Below are 19,440 nucleotides of genomic sequence, written 5' to 3' on the forward strand. Positions count from 1 at the left end.
ACAAGGTGTATTGTCCTATCATGTCTGTATACATGGCTGGTTGACAAGCTGTATAGTCCTATCATGTCTGTATACATGGCTGGTTGACAAGGTGTATAGTCTGTACATATGGCTGGTTGACAAGCTGTATAGTCCTATCATGTCTGTATACATGGCTGGTTGACAAGGTGTATAGTCCTCCTATCATGTCTGTATACATGGCTGGTTGACAAGGTGTATAGTCCTATCATGTCTGTATACATGGCTGGTTGACAAGGTGTATAGTCCTATCATGTCTGTATACATGGCTGGTTGACAAGGTGTATAGTCCTCCTGTCATATCTGTATATGTGGCTGGTTGACAAGGTGTATAGTCCTCCTGTCATGTCTGTATATGTGGCTGGTTGACAAGGTGTATAGTCCTCCTGTCATGTCTGTATATGTGGCTGGTTGACAAGGTGTATAGTCCTCCTGTCATGTCTGTATATGTGGCTGGTTGACAAGGTGTATAGTCCTCCTATCATGTCTGTATATATGGCTGGTTGACAAGGTGTATATTCCTCCTATCATGTCTGTATATATGGCTGGTTGACAAGGTGTATAGTCCTGTCATGATTGTATATGTCTCTGGTTGACAAGGTGTATAGTCCTCCTATCATGTCTGTATATGTGGCTGGTTGACAAGGTGTATAGTCCTACTATCATGTCTGTATATGTGGCTGGTTGACAAGGTGTATAGTCCTCCTATCATGTGTGCATATATGGCTGGTTGACAAGGTGTATAGTCCTATCATGTCTATATATGGCTGGTTGACAAGGTGTATAGTCCTCCTATCATGTCTGTATATATGGCTGGTTGACAATGTGTATAGTCCTCCTATCATGTCTGTATATATGGCTGGTTGACAAGGTGTATAGTCCTCCTATCATGTCTGTATATGTGGCTGGTTGACAAGGTGTATAGTCCTCCTGTCATGTCTGTATATGTGGCTGGTTGACAAGGTGTATAGTCCTGTCATGTCTGTATATATGGCTGGTTGACAAGGTGTATAGTCCTCCTATCATGTCTGTATATATGGCTGGTTGACAAGGTGTATAGTCCTGTCATGATTGTATATGTGGCTGGTTGACAAGGTGTATAGTCCTCCTATCATGTCTGTATATGTGGCTGGTTGACAAGGTGTATAGTCCTCCTATCATGTCTGTATATATGGCTGGTTGACAAGGTGTATAGTCCTATCATGTCTGTATATATGGCTGGTTGACAAGGTGTATTGTCCTCCTATCATGTCTGTATATGTGGCTGGTTGACAAGGTGTATAGTTCTCCTATCATGTCTGTATACATGGCTGGTTGACAAGGTGTATAGTTCTCCTATCATGTCTGTACACATGGCTGGTTGACAAGGTGTATAGTCCTCCTATCATGTCTGTATATATGGCTGGTTGACAAGGTGTATAGTCCTCCTATCATGTCTGTATATATGGCTGGTTGACAAGGTGTATAGTCCTCCTATCATGTCTGTATACATGGCTGGTTGACAAGGTGTATAGTCCTATCATGTCTGTATATATGGCTGGTTGACAAGGTGTATAGTCCTCATATCATGTCTGTATACATGGCTGGTTGACAAGGTGTATAGTCCTGTCATGCCTGTATATATGGCTGGTTGACAAGGTGTATAGTCCTCCTATCATGTCTGTATACATGGCTGGTTGACAAGGTGTATAGTCCTATCATGTCTGTATACATGGCTGGTTGACAAGCTGTATAGTCCTATCATGTCTGTATACATGGCTGGTTGACAAGGTGTATAATCCTATCATGTCTGTATACATGGCTGGTTGACAAGGTGTATAGTCCTCCTATCATGTCTGTATACATGGCTGGTTGACAAGGTGTATAGTCCTATCATGTCTGTATACATGGCTGGTTGACAAGGTGTATAGTCCTCCTATCATGTCTGTATACATGGCTGGTTGACAAGGTGTATAGTCCTATCATGTCTGTATACATGGCTGGTTGACAAGGTGTATAGTCCTCCTATCATGTATGACAAGCTGTATAGTCCTCTTATCATGTCTGTATATATGGCTGGTTGACAAGGTGTATAGTCCTCCTATCATGTCTGTATACATGGCTGGTTGACAAGGTGTATAGTTCTCCTATCATGTCTGTATACATGGCTGGTTGACAAGCTGTATAGTCCTATCATGTCTGTATACATGGCTGGTTGACAAGGTGTATAGTCCTCCTATCATGTCTGTATACATGGCTGGTTGACAAGGTGTATAGTCCTATCATGTCTGTATACATGGCTGGTTGACAAGGTGTATAGTCCTATCATGTCTGTATACATGGCTGGTTGACAAGGTGTATAGTCCTATCATGTCTGTATATATGGCTGGTTGACAAGGTGTATAGTCTTCCTATCATGTCTGTATACATGGCTGGTTGACATGGTGTATAGTCCTCCTATCATGTCTGTATATATGGCTGGTTGACAAGGTGTATAGTCCTATCATATCTGTATACATGGCTGGTTGACAAGCTGTATAGTCCTCCTATCATGTCTGTATATGTGGCTGGTTGACAAGGTGTATAGTCCTCCTATCATGTCTGTATATATGGCTGGTTGACAAGGTGTATAGTCCTCCTGTCATGTCTGTATATATGGCTGGTTGACAAGGTGTATAGTTCTCCTATCATGTCTGTATATATGGCTGGTTGACAAGGTGTATAGTCCTATCATGTCTGTATACATGGCTGGTTGACAAGGTGTATAGTCCTATCATGTCTGTATATATGGTTGGTTGACAAGGTGTATAGTCCTATCATGTCTGTATACATGGCTGGTTGACAAGGTGTATAGTCCTCCTATCATGTCTGCATACATGGCTGGTTGACAAGGTGTATAGTCCTATCATGTCTGTATATATGGCTGGTTGACAAGCTGTATAGTCCTATCATGTCTGTATATATGGCTGGTTGACAAGGTGTATAGTCCTATCATGTCTGTATACATGGCTGGTTGACAAGGTGTATAGTCCTCATATCATGTCTGTATACATGGCTGGTTGACAAGGTGTAAAGTCCTCATATCATGTCTGTATACATGGCTGGTTGACAAGCTGTATAGTCCTCTTATCATGTCTGTATACATGGCTGGTTGACAAGCTGTATAGTCCTCTTATCATGTCTGTATATATGGCTGGTTGACAAGGTGTATTGTCCTATCATGTCTATATATGGCTGGTTGTCAAGGTGTATAGTCCTCCTATCATGTCTGTATATATGGCTGGTTGACAAGGTGTATAGTCCTCCTATCATGTCTGTATATATGGCTGGTTGACAAGCTGTATAGTCCTATCATGTCTGTATATATGGCTGGTTGACAAGGTGTATAGTCCTATCATGTCTGTATACATGGCTGGTTGACAAGGTGTATAGTCCTATCATGTCTGTATATATGGCTGGTTGACAAGGTGTATAGTCCTCCTATCATGTCTGTATATATGGCTGGTTGACAAGGTGTATAGTCCTCCTATCATGTCTGTATACATGGCTGGTTGACAAGGTGTATAGTCCTATCATGTCTGTATACATGGCTGGTTGACAAGGTGTATAGTCCTCCTGTCATGTCTGTATACATGGCTGGTTGACAAGGTGTATAGTCATCCTATCATGTCTGTATATATGGCTGGTTGACAAGGTGTATAGTTCTCCTATCATGTCTGTATACATGGCTGGTTGACAAGGTGTATAGTTCTCTTATCATGTCTGTACACATGGCTAGTTGACAAGGTGTATAGTCCTATCATGTCTGTATATATGGCTGGTTGACAAGGTGTATAGTCCTATCATGTCTGTATACATGGCTGGTTGACAAGGTGTATAGTCCTCCTATCATGTCTGTATATATGGCTGGTTGACAAGGTGTATAGTCCTCCTATCATGTCTGTATACATGGCTGGTTGACAAGGTGTATAGTCCTATCATGTCTGTATACATGGCTGGTTGACAAGGTGTATAGTCCTCATATCATGTCTGTATACATGGCTGGGTGACAAGGTGTATAGTCCTGTCATGTCTGTATATATGGCTGGTTGACAAGGTGTATAGTCTTCCTATCATGTCTGTATACATGGCTGGTTGACAAGGTGTATAGTCCTATCATGTCTGTATACATGGCTGGTTGACAAGGTGTATAGTCCTATCATGTCTGTATACATGGCTGGTTGACAAGGTGTATAGTCCTATCATGTCTGTATACATGGCTGGTTGACAAGCTGTATAGTCCTATCATGTCTGTATACATGGCTGTTTGACAAGGTGTATAGTCCTCCTATCATGTCTGTATACATGGCTCGTTGACAAGCTGTATAGTCCTATCATGTCTGTATATATGGCTGGTTGACAAGGTGTATAGTCCTCCTATCATGTCTGTATACATGGCTGGTTGACAAGGTGTATAGTCCTATCATGTCTGTATACATGGCTGGTTGACAAGCTGTATAGTCCTATCATGTCTGTATACATGGCTGGTTGACAAGCTGTATAGTCCTCCTATCATGTCTGTATACGTGGCTGGTTGACAAGCTGTATAGTCCTATCATGTCTGTATACATGGCTGGTTGACAAGCTGTATAGTCCTATCATGTCTGTATACATGGCTGGTTGACAAGGTGTATTGTCCTATCATGTCTGTATACATGGCTGGTTGACAAGCTGCATAGTCCTATCATGTCTGTATACATGGCTGGTTGACAAGGTGTATAGTCTGTACATATGGCTGGTTGACAAGCTGTATAGTCCTATCATGTCTGTATACATGGCTGGTTGACAAGGTGTATAGTCCTCCTATCATGTCTGTATACATGGCTGGTTGACAAGGTGTATAGTCCTATCATGTCTGTATACATGGCTGGTTGACAAGCTGTATAGTCCTATCATGTCTGTATACATGGCTGGTTGACAAGGTGTATAGTCCTCCTGTCATATCTGTATATGTGGCTGGTTGACAAGGTGTATAGTCCTCCTGTCATGTCTGTATATGTGGCTGGTTGACAAGGTGTATAGTCCTCCTGTCATGTCTGTATATGTGGCTGGTTGACAAGGTGTATAGTCCTCCTGTCATGTCTGTATATGTGGCTGGTTGACAAGGTGTATAGTCCTCCTATCATGTCTGTATATATGGCTGGTTGACAAGGTGTATATTCCTCCTATCATGTCTGTATATATGGCTGGTTGACAAGGTGTATAGTCCTGTCATGATTGTATATGTCTCTGGTTGACAAGGTGTATAGTCCTCCTATCATGTCTGTATATGTGGCTGGTTGACAAGGTGTATAGTCCTACTATCATGTCTGTATATGTGGCTGGTTGACAAGGTGTATAGTCCTCCTATCATGTGTGCATATATGGCTGGTTGACAAGGTGTATAGTCCTATCATGTCTATATATGGCTGGTTGACAAGGTGTATAGTCCTCCTATCATGTCTGTATATATGGCTGGTTGACAATGTGTATAGTCCTCCTATCATGTCTGTATATATGGCTGGTTGACAAGGTGTATAGTCCTCCTATCATGTCTGTATATGTGGCTGGTTGACAAGGTGTATAGTCCTCCTGTCATGTCTGTATATGTGGCTGGTTGACAAGGTGTATAGTCCTGTCATGTCTGTATATATGGCTGGTTGACAAGGTGTATAGTCCTCCTATCATGTCTGTATATATGGCTGGTTGACAAGGTGTATAGTCCTGTCATGATTGTATATGTGGCTGGTTGACAAGGTGTATAGTCCTCCTATCATGTCTGTATATGTGGCTGGTTGACAAGGTGTATAGTCCTCCTATCATGTCTGTATATATGGCTGGTTGACAAGGTGTATAGTCCTATCATGTCTGTATATATGGCTGGTTGACAAGGTGTATTGTCCTCCTATCATGTCTGTATATGTGGCTGGTTGACAAGGTGTATAGTTCTCCTATCATGTCTGTATACATGGCTGGTTGACAAGGTGTATAGTTCTCCTATCATGTCTGTACACATGGCTGGTTGACAAGGTGTATAGTCCTCCTATCATGTCTGTATATATGGCTGGTTGACAAGGTGTATAGTCCTCCTATCATGTCTGTATATATGGCTGGTTGACAAGGTGTATAGTCCTATCATGTCTGTATATATGGCTGGTTGACAAGGTGTATAGTCCTCCTATCATGTCTGTATACATGGCTGGTTGACAAGGTGTATAGTCCTATCATGTCTGTATATATGGCTGGTTGACAAGGTGTATAGTCCTCATATCATGTCTGTATACATGGCTGGTTGACAAGGTGTATAGTCCTGTCATGCCTGTATATATGGCTGGTTGACAAGGTGTATAGTCCTCCTATCATGTCTGTATACATGGCTGGTTGACAAGGTGTATAGTCCTATCATGTCTGTATACATGGCTGGTTGACAAGCTGTATAGTCCTATCATGTCTGTATACATGGCTGGTTGACAAGGTGTATAGTCCTATCATGTCTGTATACATGGCTGGTTGACAAGGTGTATAGTCCTCCTATCATGTCTGTATACATGGCTGGTTGACAAGGTGTATAGTCCTATCATGTCTGTATACATGGCTGGTTGACAAGGTGTATAGTCCTATCATGTCTGTATACATGGCTGGTTGACAAGGTGTATAGTCCTATCATGTCTGTATACATGGCTGGTTGACAAGGTGTATAGTCCTATCATGTCTGTATACATGGCTGGTTGACAAGGTGTATAGTCCTCCTATCATGTCTGTATACATGGCTGGTTGACAAGGTGTATAGTCCTCCTATCATGTCTGTATACATGGCTGGTTGACAAGGTGTATAGTCCTATCATGTCTGTATATATGGCTGGTTGACAAGGTGTATAGTCCTATCATGTCTGTATATATGGCTGGTTGACAAGGTGTATAGTCCTCCTATCATGTCTGTATACATGGCTGGTTGACAAGGTGTATAGTTCTCCTATCATGTCTGTATACATGGCTGGTTGACAAGCTGTATAGTCCTATCATGTCTGTATACATGGCTGGTTGACAAGGTGTATAGTCCTCCTATCATGTCTGTATACATGGCTGGTTGACAAGGTGTATAGTCCTATCATGTCTGTATACATGGCTGGTTGACAAGGTGTATAGTCCTATCATGTCTGTATACATGGCTGGTTGACAAGGTGTATAGTCCTATCATGTCTGTATATATGGCTGGTTGACAAGGTGTATAGTCCTCCTATCATGTCTGTATACATGGCTGGTTGACATGGTGTATAGTCCTCCTATCATGTCTGTATATATGGCTGGTTGACAAGGTGTATAGTCCTCCTATCATGTCTGTATACATGACTGGTTGACAAGGTGTATAGTCCTATCATGTCTGTATATATGGCTGGTTGACAAGGTGTATTGTCCTCCTATCATGTCTGTATACATGGCTGGTTGACAAGGTGTATAGTCCTATCATGTCTGTATATATGGCTGGTTGACAAGGTGTATATCCTCCTATCATGTCTGTATACATGGCTGGTTGACAAGGTGTATAGTCCTGTCATGTCTGTATATATGGCTGGTTGACAAGGTGTATAGTCCTGTCATGTCTGTATACATGGCTGGTTGACCATGTGTATAGTCCTGTCATGTCTGTATACATGGCTGGTTGACAAGGTGTATAGTCCTGTCATGTCTGTATACATGGCTGGTTGTCAAGGTGTATAGTCCTCCTATCATGTCTGTATACATGGCTGGTTGACAAGGTGTATAGTCCTATCATGTCTGTATATGTGGCTGGTTGACAAGGTGTATAGTCCTGTCATGTCTGTATATATGGCTGGTTGACAAGGTGTATAGTCCTGTCATGTCTGTATACATGGCTGGTTGACAAGGTGTATAGTCCTCCTATCATGTCTGTATACATGGCTGGTTGACAAGGTGTATAGTCTTCCTATCATGTCTGTATACATGGCTGGTTGACAAGGTGTATAGTCCTCCTATCATGTCTGTATACATGGCTGGTTGACAAGGTGTATAGTCCTATCATTTCTGTATATGTGGCTGGTTGACAAGGTGTATAGTCCTGTCATATCTGTATATATGGCTGGTTGACAAGGTGATAGTTCTGTCATTTCTGTATACATGGCTGGTTGACAAGGTGTATAGTCCTCCTATCATGTCTGTATACATGGCTGGTTGACAAGGTGTATAGTCCTGTCATGTCTGTATACATGGCTGGTTGACAAGGTGTATAGTCCTGTCATGTCTGTATACATGGCTGGTTGACAAGGTGTATAGTCCTCCTATCATGTCTGTATACATGGCTGGTTGACAAGGTGTATAGTCCTATCATGTCTGTATACATGGCTGGTTGACAAGGTGTATAGTCCTATCATGTCTGTATACATGGCTGGTTGACAAGGTGTATAGTCCTCTTATCATGTCTGTATACATGGCTGGTTGACAAGGTGTATAGTCCTATCATGTCTGTATATGTGGCTGGTTGACAAGGTGTATAGTCCTGTCATGTCTGTATATATGGCTGGTTGACAAGGTGTATAGTCCTGTCATGTCTGTATACATGGCTGGTTGACAAGGTGTATAGTCCTCCTATCATGTCTGTATACATGGCTGGTTGACAAGGTGTATAGTCTTCCTATCATGTCTGTATACATGGCTGGTTGACTAGGTGATAGTTCTGTCATTTCTGTGTATGTGTGACTGGTTGAAAAAGTATATGGCTATTGTTTTGCATTCTAGTATTGGTATAAACTTGTACTCTATTTCTTCCTAATTTTAAATTGAACGCTCATCTTGACCGTACCTTACCCATGCTTACATATGCACTGCTGTTGGCCATATCTAGTCACATTAGCTGATACACCACAACCTTCCAATCAAAACAGTGACTTCTACTCTCTCTTGGTGAAACAAAGTCTTTTAACTCTTACCTAATCATTATTAGAATCTGTTGTCATTGGATTTTATTATAACATCATTTGCATAACTAGCATTAGAAAGTGTTATTCATTCTTTTCAAATTTAGCATGTACAGATTAAGAGTGTGCTAAATTTATTTGACATGGATCTATTTTGTGAAACATTATCACATTACAAGGCTAGTAATCAATATTCCAATATTTTTGCAGGTACTCTGGGTATGCAATATATGTAGGAAGAAACAAGAGATTCTTATAAAGAGTGGGAAGTGGCTTGGCCCAGAAAAAGGGAAGTCGCCAGATTCTGGAACTGAAACTGCTTCTCAAGTCAGTACTAAGGAGCAAGAAGCACAGAAACGAGTAAATGCAGATGGGTCAAGGGGAAGTGACAAGGAAAATATACCCAAAGGTGCTCATCCACCACCAGGTCCTCGTGGCCGGGAATTAAAGCGACAATATTCCATGAACAAAGATGAAACACGGCGAGAAAGAACATTAGATAATCAAATTTCACGAGATATGCGTGGTGTCCCTCGTCGACCTGATCATTGGAGGGGGTCACATGGAGATATTAACACACAGCGGGAATATGACGAAAGAACTCGTAGTCATCGAAGGTCATCTTCCAGACATCCTCCAGATGATGTACATTATTATTCTGATCATTCTGATAGGCAATATCCAATAAACTCGAAGGAACGTAGTCGTGATAGGTATAGGCATCCAGATCGTTACCCTGATGACAGGGGAAGGCGACTGGATAAGGATAGATTTCCTCCGGAAAGAGGCAGGTCTTATACACCAGACCGAGACAGACTTAGATATCCGGATCAAGATAGGTATTCTGATTCGGAGCGTGGCTATGCAGATGAAAGGGTTGATGATAGGATATATACTGATAATGAACGAAGCTATGCAGAACAACATTCAAGACGATATGATAGACATTCATCAGATTTAGAAAAGGGTCGACGTCCTGTTGAAGGGATGTCTGAAAGGCCTCCTTCTGCACACAGTGATACACCTAATTCTAGATACCTTTCAGAGAGACGATTGAGTGATAGTGTGACACGATCAGATCCAGATTTTAGGAGTAGTCGTGATAGGGCATCTATGAGAATGCAACATGAACAACGGGAGAGAGAACAGAGGCAGCGTGAACCACAGGAGAAAGAGTTAGAAAGGCAGCGCGAAATAGAATTAGAAAGGCAGCGAGAAGTGGAATTAGAACATAAAAGACAGCTAGAAATGGAGCATCAACAAGAGCTTGAAAGGCAACAAGAATTGGAAAGGCAAAGAGAACTTGAACGTCAGCGGCAGGTGGAGATGGAACGACAAAGGCAGCTTGAGTTGGACCGTCAGAGACAAATAGAAGCAGAACGCCAAAGACAAATAGAAATTGATCGTCAAAGACAATTACAAAGACAACTGGAGCTAGATCGCCAGCGTCAAATGGAGCTGGATTGTCAGCGCCAAATGGAGTTGGATCGTCAGCGTCAAATGGAGTTGGATTGTCAGCGTCAAATGGAGTTGGATCATCAGCGTCAAATGGAAATGGATCGTCAGCATCAAATGGAGTTGGATCGTCAGCGCCAAATGGAAATGGATCGTCAGCGCCAAATGGAGTTGGATCACCAGAGACAAATAGAGTTAGATCATCCACGTCAATTGGAATTAGAGCTTGATAGACAGAGAACAGGTGACATTCCAAGGCCTTCAAGCACTGAGAGAGAGAGACATGTCAGACCTCACCAGTCTGATTATTCTAAACATTCCGAACATTCTTCATCAATGGGGAGACCTGGGAGAGAGTTTGCTCCATCAACGGGACACACTCCAAGACCCTCCCATAGACATAGTATAACAATTATAGAGGACGTTGAAAACCAAAAACGTAGTCCAACCCGACAACGGGAACTCGAGAGCAGGCCTCTTGATATATCCCCGTATAAACAACATTTAGATCCTAGTTCAGCAGCAGTGAATAAAACGCGACGAACACCATCCAGGAAAGCTGATACAATGATACGAAATGACTCGTTAAGCTCTGATCAGTCAGAGTGTGTTAGACCACCCCCGCCAAAACCACACAAACATAAGAAAGGATCACGCAAAGCAAGACAGCTTTCATTGAGTAGCTCAGATGAAGAAATCAGATCAACACCAGAATGCACAAGCTGTGAAGATGTTGAAATTGAAAGTGAAAGTGTCAGTGAGAAAGGTAAATTTCTGAAGTTTAGTTTAGTAGTTCCTCTCGGGCGAAGTCAGAAACAGCAGCTTGTCTTGACCGTCCATGTATCTGACATTATTATTAGTCCCCGTTCGGAAACAAACACATCCATCATACATAATATTGTATATATGCACATCAGTTTGTTTCACAATCTCATTTAAGATGGCTTAATGTTGGTCATTTTTGTGCTGAAAACGCATCAAAATTAAGTATTTCTGGCATTCCAGTACATACATTAGACATTATGGACTTTGATGCACATCAATTTTTTCTTCAAATTGGTTATGAAATGAGTGACTTGCGACCATTTTCTATGCTGTTCATGAGCAATATCTGACATGCTTTGACTGATCATGTTTAAACTTTATACAGTGTTTATACATTTACATCATGCACATATGCACAGTTATTAGTTTGACAATCAGATTCAAGATGGCCAAATGGTGACTTTTAAATTTTTAAAAAATCAAGCATTTCTTCTTTTCCATTTCACAATGAATGCTGTTCTTTCACCATGTCACTGATTTTCTTTGGCTGATTGCATTAATCGACATTGCACTTTAGGTGACACTTACTATGCATTTGTTTCAAGTTCTGATTCAAAATGGCTGACTGGTAGCTATTTTCTGTCAACAGATGGTGTTCAGGAGCAATTTCTTTTGCCTTGACCAATCGTATTCATATTGTGCATACATCAAATACATGAACATGCCTTGGCTGATTGTATTATTACTGACTTTACAGCTACATTTTACACTCACTAACACGCATTTATTTCTAATTCTGATTCAAAACTGTTCATTTCAGTGTCACTTAGTATCGAACAACTGGTGCTCATGACTTGTTTTTTAGCTCCGCTGTTGACTTTGTCGAGTGGAGCTTATCATATGAGTGATTGTCCGTAGTCTGTCTTTTTATTTGTTCAACTTCTTCTTGAGAACTACAATTCTTATTGCTTTGATACTTGGTGTATATGTACCTTGGGCAGACCTCTCTTAGATTAATTCATTTCATGACTGTATCTTTAATTCTCTAATTTTAGTGAATATTTTTTCATTTTTGGTAAAAGCTTGATTGCTTTTATATTATACATATAGGCACATCAGGTAAACCTCTCTCAGATAATATATTCAATTCTCTAATTTTGATGAAATGTTTTGTAAAAAGTGATATTTTTGACTTCTTGTTAAAAACAAGTTGCGTTGCTTTGGTATTACACATGTAAGCACCTCAGTTGGACCCATTTTTGTCATTTAGGCCAGACTTTTATTATCCCTTGTTTCGCGAACCCGCCGAACGAACAAGAGCCGAAAATGAAATAAAAATAAAATGTTATTTCAGAGTAATTTCTCGCGCCCGCCGACTAGCAAAAAATTGCTAAAAAAATGTTATTTTTATCTTAATTTTGTTATCGCCCGTCGCATAACAAATCCAAATTGCATTTTTGTGGGAGTATCATGATCAAAGTACTGAAGTCTCGCACAGATGAGAAACAAGGTTATACATGGAATAAAATTTTATTAGTCCCCGTTCGGACGAAGTTCGAAAACGGGGACTTATAATTCGGTCTCCGTCCGTCCGTGTGTCCGTGCGTCCATCCGGAATCATATCTCAGAATCCCTTGGACCGATTCTATTCATTCTTTGCATGTCCCTAGTACTTTATGTGGGACATATGCACATGCAGTGGTTTAGCGATTCGATTCAAAATGGCCGACTGGCAGCCATTTTGTTTTTTGAAAATGTTGTATTTTGGACATGCTTTGTCAGTTGTCATTCAAACTTGGTACATAGATTATACATGTTAGGATACATGTCCATGACGATTTATTTTGCAATTGGATCAAAGATGGTCGACTGGCAGGCATCTTGTTTTTGTTTTTTTATGCAGTATCTTGGAGGTGCTCTGTCAGTTTTCATTCAAATTTGGCACATACATGTACTTTATACATGTTAGGATGCATGTCCATGACAATTCGTTTCAAAATCTGGTCAAGGATGGCCGATTGACAGCCATCTGACTTTTTGGCCTTACTACTATATTTCCACAATTTATGTACGATTTTCATTCGTATTTGGCACATACATCATACATATCTGTGTGTTTCATAATCAGATCAAAGATGGCTGAATAACGACTGTTTTTATTTTGGCCATATTACTATGACACGAAACACATGTTTTGATGTAAATAAACAATCTGTTGTATACGCCACTTGGAACTCAAGTTTCAAAGACATGCTCGCGACAACCCGTCCGCTTTAATATGACGAGCACAAAGAGAACTTAACAGGGACTGTGTCATTTTCAATGACTTGTTTCATTTCTTCTCTCCGATCAATGATCTCACTTACAATTCTTTGAGAATCACACAAATCTAATGGTAAAAAATGATTAATTTTTTTTTCGCCCTCAAAAAAAACATGGAATAAAAAAGTCTGGCCTTATAGTTAAAATTTGTTTTTTTCCCCACAACTGCTTGTCAGATTGCTTTGACATAAATGTTGTTGATATGGATTACACTCAGACTTATTGTTTTCATGGTACCATATGCAACTGCATTTTTAAATTTTTTTTTCGTGCATTTTCGACTTCTTCTCTGTAACCACCTGTCACATTGCTTTGAAATTCATAATGTAGACACATGGACTGGTCTTCTCTCGAGTTTGTTCATTTGGTAATGATATCTCTATTTTTGTGGATTTTTTCATTTTCTATTACGTTAGACAACTCATTTGGAAGCTAGGTTAGTCTACACATTGTCTTCGAAAATTAACTGGATGGGCCTTTTTTTTCAGAAATGCTCAAAAGTTCAGGTCAAGGTCATTTCATGGTTTATATGTTTGCTGCTTTTATATAGGTGATACCGAACAGTGAGGGTGGGAGTGACTAAAACACCTCTCCCAAATCTTTAAGTCAGGGTCATTTGAAGATCCCAGGTCAGGGTCACAAGGTCAATGTTCTCAAGGTCGCACGTTGATTGCATGTGTATTAGGGGTTAAGATCTTTCAAGGTCATCTCAAAATCACATGTCACTTTGTCATATTGTCTAACTTTGTCATTCTCAATTCAGTCACATGTACAATAGCCAAATAATGCAAAAATATATTCTGGTAATAGTGACAAAAACTTCATGTTTCAGCTTCAATTTCCTGTACACCCACATCATCAATTATACATATCCATGCATTACATAGACAAATACGTTTCCTCTTACGAGATATACCCTTACAGTGACTATTGCCACAATTACTAAACTGTCATAGATTCCACTTATCCTATCCACCTCGTATCTGCCACTGCCTTCTGCACTTGTCAATTACAGTGGAGCTCTATTAACTGCAAGGTCGCTTGTTCAATTCTCTAATTTTGATGAATGTTTTTGTAATTTTTTGTAAAAAGTGAAATTTTTAACTTCTTGTTGAAAACTGCAATTTTGATGGCTTTGGTTTAATAATACTTATAGGTACCTCATGTAAACCAATCTCAGATTTGTTCATTTTGTGATGATTTTGTGATATTTAATTATCTAATTGAAATGTGTATTGCTGCTGAGAGTCTGCTTGTTTATGGTATCTTAGTTTTTCTGTCTGTGTTCTCCACAGGTTGAAAATTTAGCCTGGCGGGCAAAAAGCCCCGGAAAAAGTTTTGAAATTTAGATGCCTTTAGATGCAATCTGGGGCGTTTCCCCGACCTAAATCTTGGCAACCTCAAGGCAATTTTTCATCGTAAAATGCACCAGCAATGGAAAAAATCGATAAGATTTTTTTATCTTATTTAAACTACAAAAACAAATGAATCGCCCCGACAGTCTATTGCTTACCTAATGCATTGACTTACGTTAACCATGCCAATGCCTAGTTAACGCAGGTTAGCTTTGCGTTATCGCAAGCAGCTCATTAACCTTGATATCTTTGTTTGCATGCAAATGAAGAGAACAATAGTGTTCTGTGTTACGTGGTCGCGTTTGCAACAAAGCTGGTCGAAAAAACTTAGTCTGTAGACTCTAGTATTTGAATTTGGACGAACGTTTTACATTTTAAATAACAAATAAAACTATGTATTTTTTTATGTTCAATGTCATTTTGATTATATAAAAAATATATAATTAAATAAAAAAATTACGTAGTCACATTGCAACATAGTTATTTAGAATGATACAGTACGACATACAAAGTTACATATTTTGCTTACGTCGTTGGCAAAAATGTGTGTCTTTAGTTCACATGCGATTCGGTAAAATACTGACTAACTTAAAGTCGTACAAATTGTACTTTGATTTTTGTACAAATTCGGTAATCATTCGTTTCTTAGATATACCAATTTAGTTTGACAATAACAACTTTGATTTGTGTTAAGTATTAAAAAGAAGCTTTTCGCAAACCAAACAGACGTGCTGTGTCGTGTCAGACGGGAAGTGACGCTGACATGTCTTATTCTGTCATTTTATGCAAGTATTTAACACCAATTCCAAAAGTAAAAGTCGTAACTTTCGAAGTATTACGAGTATTATGACTCGTCCATACATTTCACTTATGTTTATTACATTTGAATAAAGTATACAACATGAAAATAAAGTTTAAAATAGCTGAGCCTTTCTGATTCGAGCCTCTTGTAGATTTGATGACGGTAGGTATCATTAATGTATATTCTTTGTCTGTATTGCACTCCAGACAAAATGTTCAAGATCGGTAAACAAGAAATGGACGAACTAAAATGTCTCCTGTGTTTCACGTGCAACATGATTATTAAAAAAACAAAGTTAAGCAATCATGTACGTTCTATAAATCTAAGCGTGCACACATAATCTTGCATTGACATGTTTTGCTTTTTTTTGTGTTTTTTTTTCAAAAAACGATGTTGCCTTTCAGTTAACTCTTCACATTTATGGTATTTGTGAGTTAAAACATATTTGCGTTATTAGAAAAGCAGCACACTAAGTAAAGGATGTTGAAATATTCAAAGCCAAAACATAGTTGCATACAAGTTGTGTTATTACAGTATCGCCGAATATACCGACGGTAAAAACAATTTTACTAGATGGACGCGCGGACCATGAAAGAAAAAGGTTGCTATGGTAACGTGCCAGTTCAGTCCGTGACTTGGGGTCGTATTTCGGTCAACACACACTTGATGTCAGCATCACCGCGTAGCAAGTTTCGCAAAGTACTTGAAGTTAAATTGTGCCCCAAAATGATGTCGACGCTTACTCAATTGTCGGAGCGCATGTTGTACCAAGTCCATGATACACCCCATTTCGACTCCGGCTTGCTTTTCCTTCTTAGTGCATGTTTTTGTTCACGTAAAATGCGACCTTTCACTAATGTATTAAAACATTTTGAATTTATACTTATTTGGTAATTTTAGCATGGCGCTGAAGATTTTTACCCTGACGGCGCGATATTTACCCTGGTGGCGTATGATTTCACCATGGCGGCCCGCCCTACCAAATCAACGCGTGGAGCACACTGTGTCTACATGTATATGTGTGATGTCCTTTGATAGTAATCAGTGTGATTCGGTGTGTGTTTTTAGTACACAAGTTCATATTTCTTTGTGTACTCCATTAATTTTAGCATCCTGAAAGCATATTTTTGAGTTTATACAATATATGACATTGTTATCATTTCCCTCTTTTACAGGTGAGCTTGAATCTTGGGATGATCGATGGCATTCTGATGAAATGCCTTCACAGCCAAAGCTTTATTCATCGGTGAGCTCTTACTATCTTATTAATTGGCTAGATTTTTATTTACATTTTTTTGCATGGTTTCATTTTTTTAATTTAGGCGAGCTAGAGAGTTATGCCGATAAGACTAAAGCCGTGAAACAAAGTGGCCATCTTTCAGAAAGTGAAATGTCGGCTGCTAAAAAGAAAATAGTTCGCTTTGGGCGTGGTGAGGGTCGCTCTATGGACGAAGACCTCGAATGGTCTGAGCCACTAATAAAAGATTCTGGGGTGGATACTAGCAGTAGTACTACATTAAATGAAGAGCATAGTTTAACTGCCAAGGTTAGACCATCCTATGATTTTATTATGTCTTTATTCTATCTATCCAAACTAGTGTTCTTGTTCTACTGAATTGGCTGGGGGTCTTTTAAACTAGGAAAGGGGGGGGGGGGTTACTTCAATCAGTTATTAACCCATGTTATTAACAAATGGCATGGCAAAGTATAATCAGGTAGTAATACAACTTGCATTAGTACAACAGTGGAAGGACTTAGCTTAGTTAACTTTGATATAGACAGGGTGTTAAAACATTAGTCTAGGTGTATTTATTCAAGCAGTGATAACATACATGTAGGGTTAACCTTTATTATCTAGGTGTTACTATAACTTTACAAGCTAGCTATATGCCAACCAACTTAGTCTTTTATCTATTCAAACATCCAGTTTTATAGTCTCATACCCAACCAACACATAACCAACCAAAAACATTTCATCCTCCTATTTACTATGTACATGTATCTCTCTACTCAGTCTTATCAGGCAAATCTATTTTCCTCACATCTATATACCCTGTGATGAACCCTTCTATTTACCAGTCTTCTCTGCCAAATCAATTCCTTCACATCTATACCCAGCCAGACATCCTTCCATCTACCAGTCCTCTCAGACGACTCAATTCCTTCACATCTACACGCTGCCATGCATCCTTCTATCTACCAGTCTTCTCTGCCGAATCAATTCCTTCACATCTATACCCAGCCATGCATCCTTCCATCTACCAGTCCTCTCAGACGAATCAATTCCTTCACATCTATACCCAGCCATGCATCCTTCCATCTACCAGTCCTCTCAGACGAATCAATTCCTTCACATTTATACCCAGCCATGCATCCTTCCATCTACTAGTCCTCTCAGACGAATCAATTCCTTCACATCTATACCCAGCCATGCATCCTTCCATCTACCAGTCCTCTCAGACGAATCAATTCCTTCACATCTATACCCAGCCAGACATCTTTCCATCTACCAGTCTTCTCTGCCGAATCAATTCCTTCACATCTATCCCCAACCATGCATCCTTCCATCTACCAATCTTCTCGGCCAAATCAATTTCCTAACATCTCACCTATAAAAACTTTTCCATCCTCCACGCTTGTCATATCATTTCTCTCTCCATTCAACATTACTTCCATGATCAAACCTTACTTCCATGATCAAAGATAATGCTTGCTATAATAAACTTTTCAGAGTAGAGAGTCATTTCAGTAGAACAAGATTTATTCATCTTCATCCATCCATCCTTGCTTTCCTTTCTCACACACACACACACACAATAACTCTAAAACATGTACTCTCTCTCACACCCACTCTGCCCTCTCCTCTCTCTCCAGCCTCTTCTGTCTTTTGCCCCTCCGCTTTTTCTCGCATGTTCTCACACCTCTGATCCACTCACTCCCTCCTATTCAAATGCATTCTCCCTCTCATAGCCTCTCACACACTCCCTCTTCCTCGCCTACTCTCACACACTCTTCCTTACCTACTCTCACACCCCTCTTCCTCACCTACTTTCACACTCCCTCTTCCTCACCTACTCTCACACTCCCTCTTCCTCACCTACTCTCACACTCCCTCTTCCTCACCTACTCACACTCCCTCTTCCTCACCTACTCTCACGCTCCCTCTTCCTCACCTACTCTCACACTCCCTCTTCCTCACCTACTCTCACACTTCCTCTTCCTCACCTACTCTCACACTTCCTCTTCCTCACCTACTCTCACACTTCCTCTTCCTCACCTACTCTCACACTTCCTCTTCCTCACCTACTCTCACACTTCCTCTTCCTCACCTACTCTCACACTCCCTCTTCCTCACCTACTCTCACACTCCCTCTTCCTCATTTACTCTCACACTCCCTCTTCCTCACCTACTCTCACACTCCCTCTTCCTCACCTACTCTCACACTCCCTCTTCCTCACCTACTCTCACACTCCCACTTCCGCACCTACTCTCACACTCCCTCTTCCTCACCTAATCTCGCACACACTTTTCCTCACCTACTCTCACACTCCCTCTTCCTCACCTACTCTCACACTCCCTCTTCCGCACCTACTCTCACACTCCCTCTTCCTCACCTACTCTCACACTCCCTCTTCCTCACCTACTCTCACACTCCCTCTTCCTCACCTACTCTCACACTCCCTCTTCCGCACCTACTCTCACACTCCCTCTTCCTCACCTACTCTCGCACACACTTTTCCTCACCTACTCTCACACTCCCTCTTCCTCATCTAATCTCACACTCCCTCTTCC

The 19,440-nt window shown here is 40.4% G+C and overlaps 1 protein-coding gene across 3 annotated transcripts in view; it reads left to right on the forward strand.

The window, feature by feature from the left end:
* LOC100366304 (regulating synaptic membrane exocytosis protein 2-like) overlaps positions 1-19,440 on the forward strand; it is a 238,080-nt gene that overhangs the window by 98,101 nt on the left and 120,539 nt on the right. For 2 of the 3 annotated variants that reach the window (XM_085508187.1, XM_085508188.1), the window contains exons 3-4: positions 9,159-11,169; positions 16,970-17,193. In XM_085508187.1, coding sequence (XP_085364313.1) covers positions 9,159-11,169; positions 16,970-17,193 — 2,235 coding nt within the window. Of the gene's footprint in view, positions 1-9,158; positions 11,170-16,822; positions 16,894-16,969; positions 17,194-19,440 lie in introns of all 3 variants that reach the window. The other variant, XM_085508189.1, reaches the window with a different exon arrangement.

This window comes from Saccoglossus kowalevskii, chromosome 14 (assembly GCF_978046115.1).
Source record: "Saccoglossus kowalevskii chromosome 14, keSacKowa6.1, whole genome shotgun sequence".
Taxonomy (NCBI): Eukaryota; Metazoa; Hemichordata; class Enteropneusta; family Harrimaniidae; genus Saccoglossus; species Saccoglossus kowalevskii.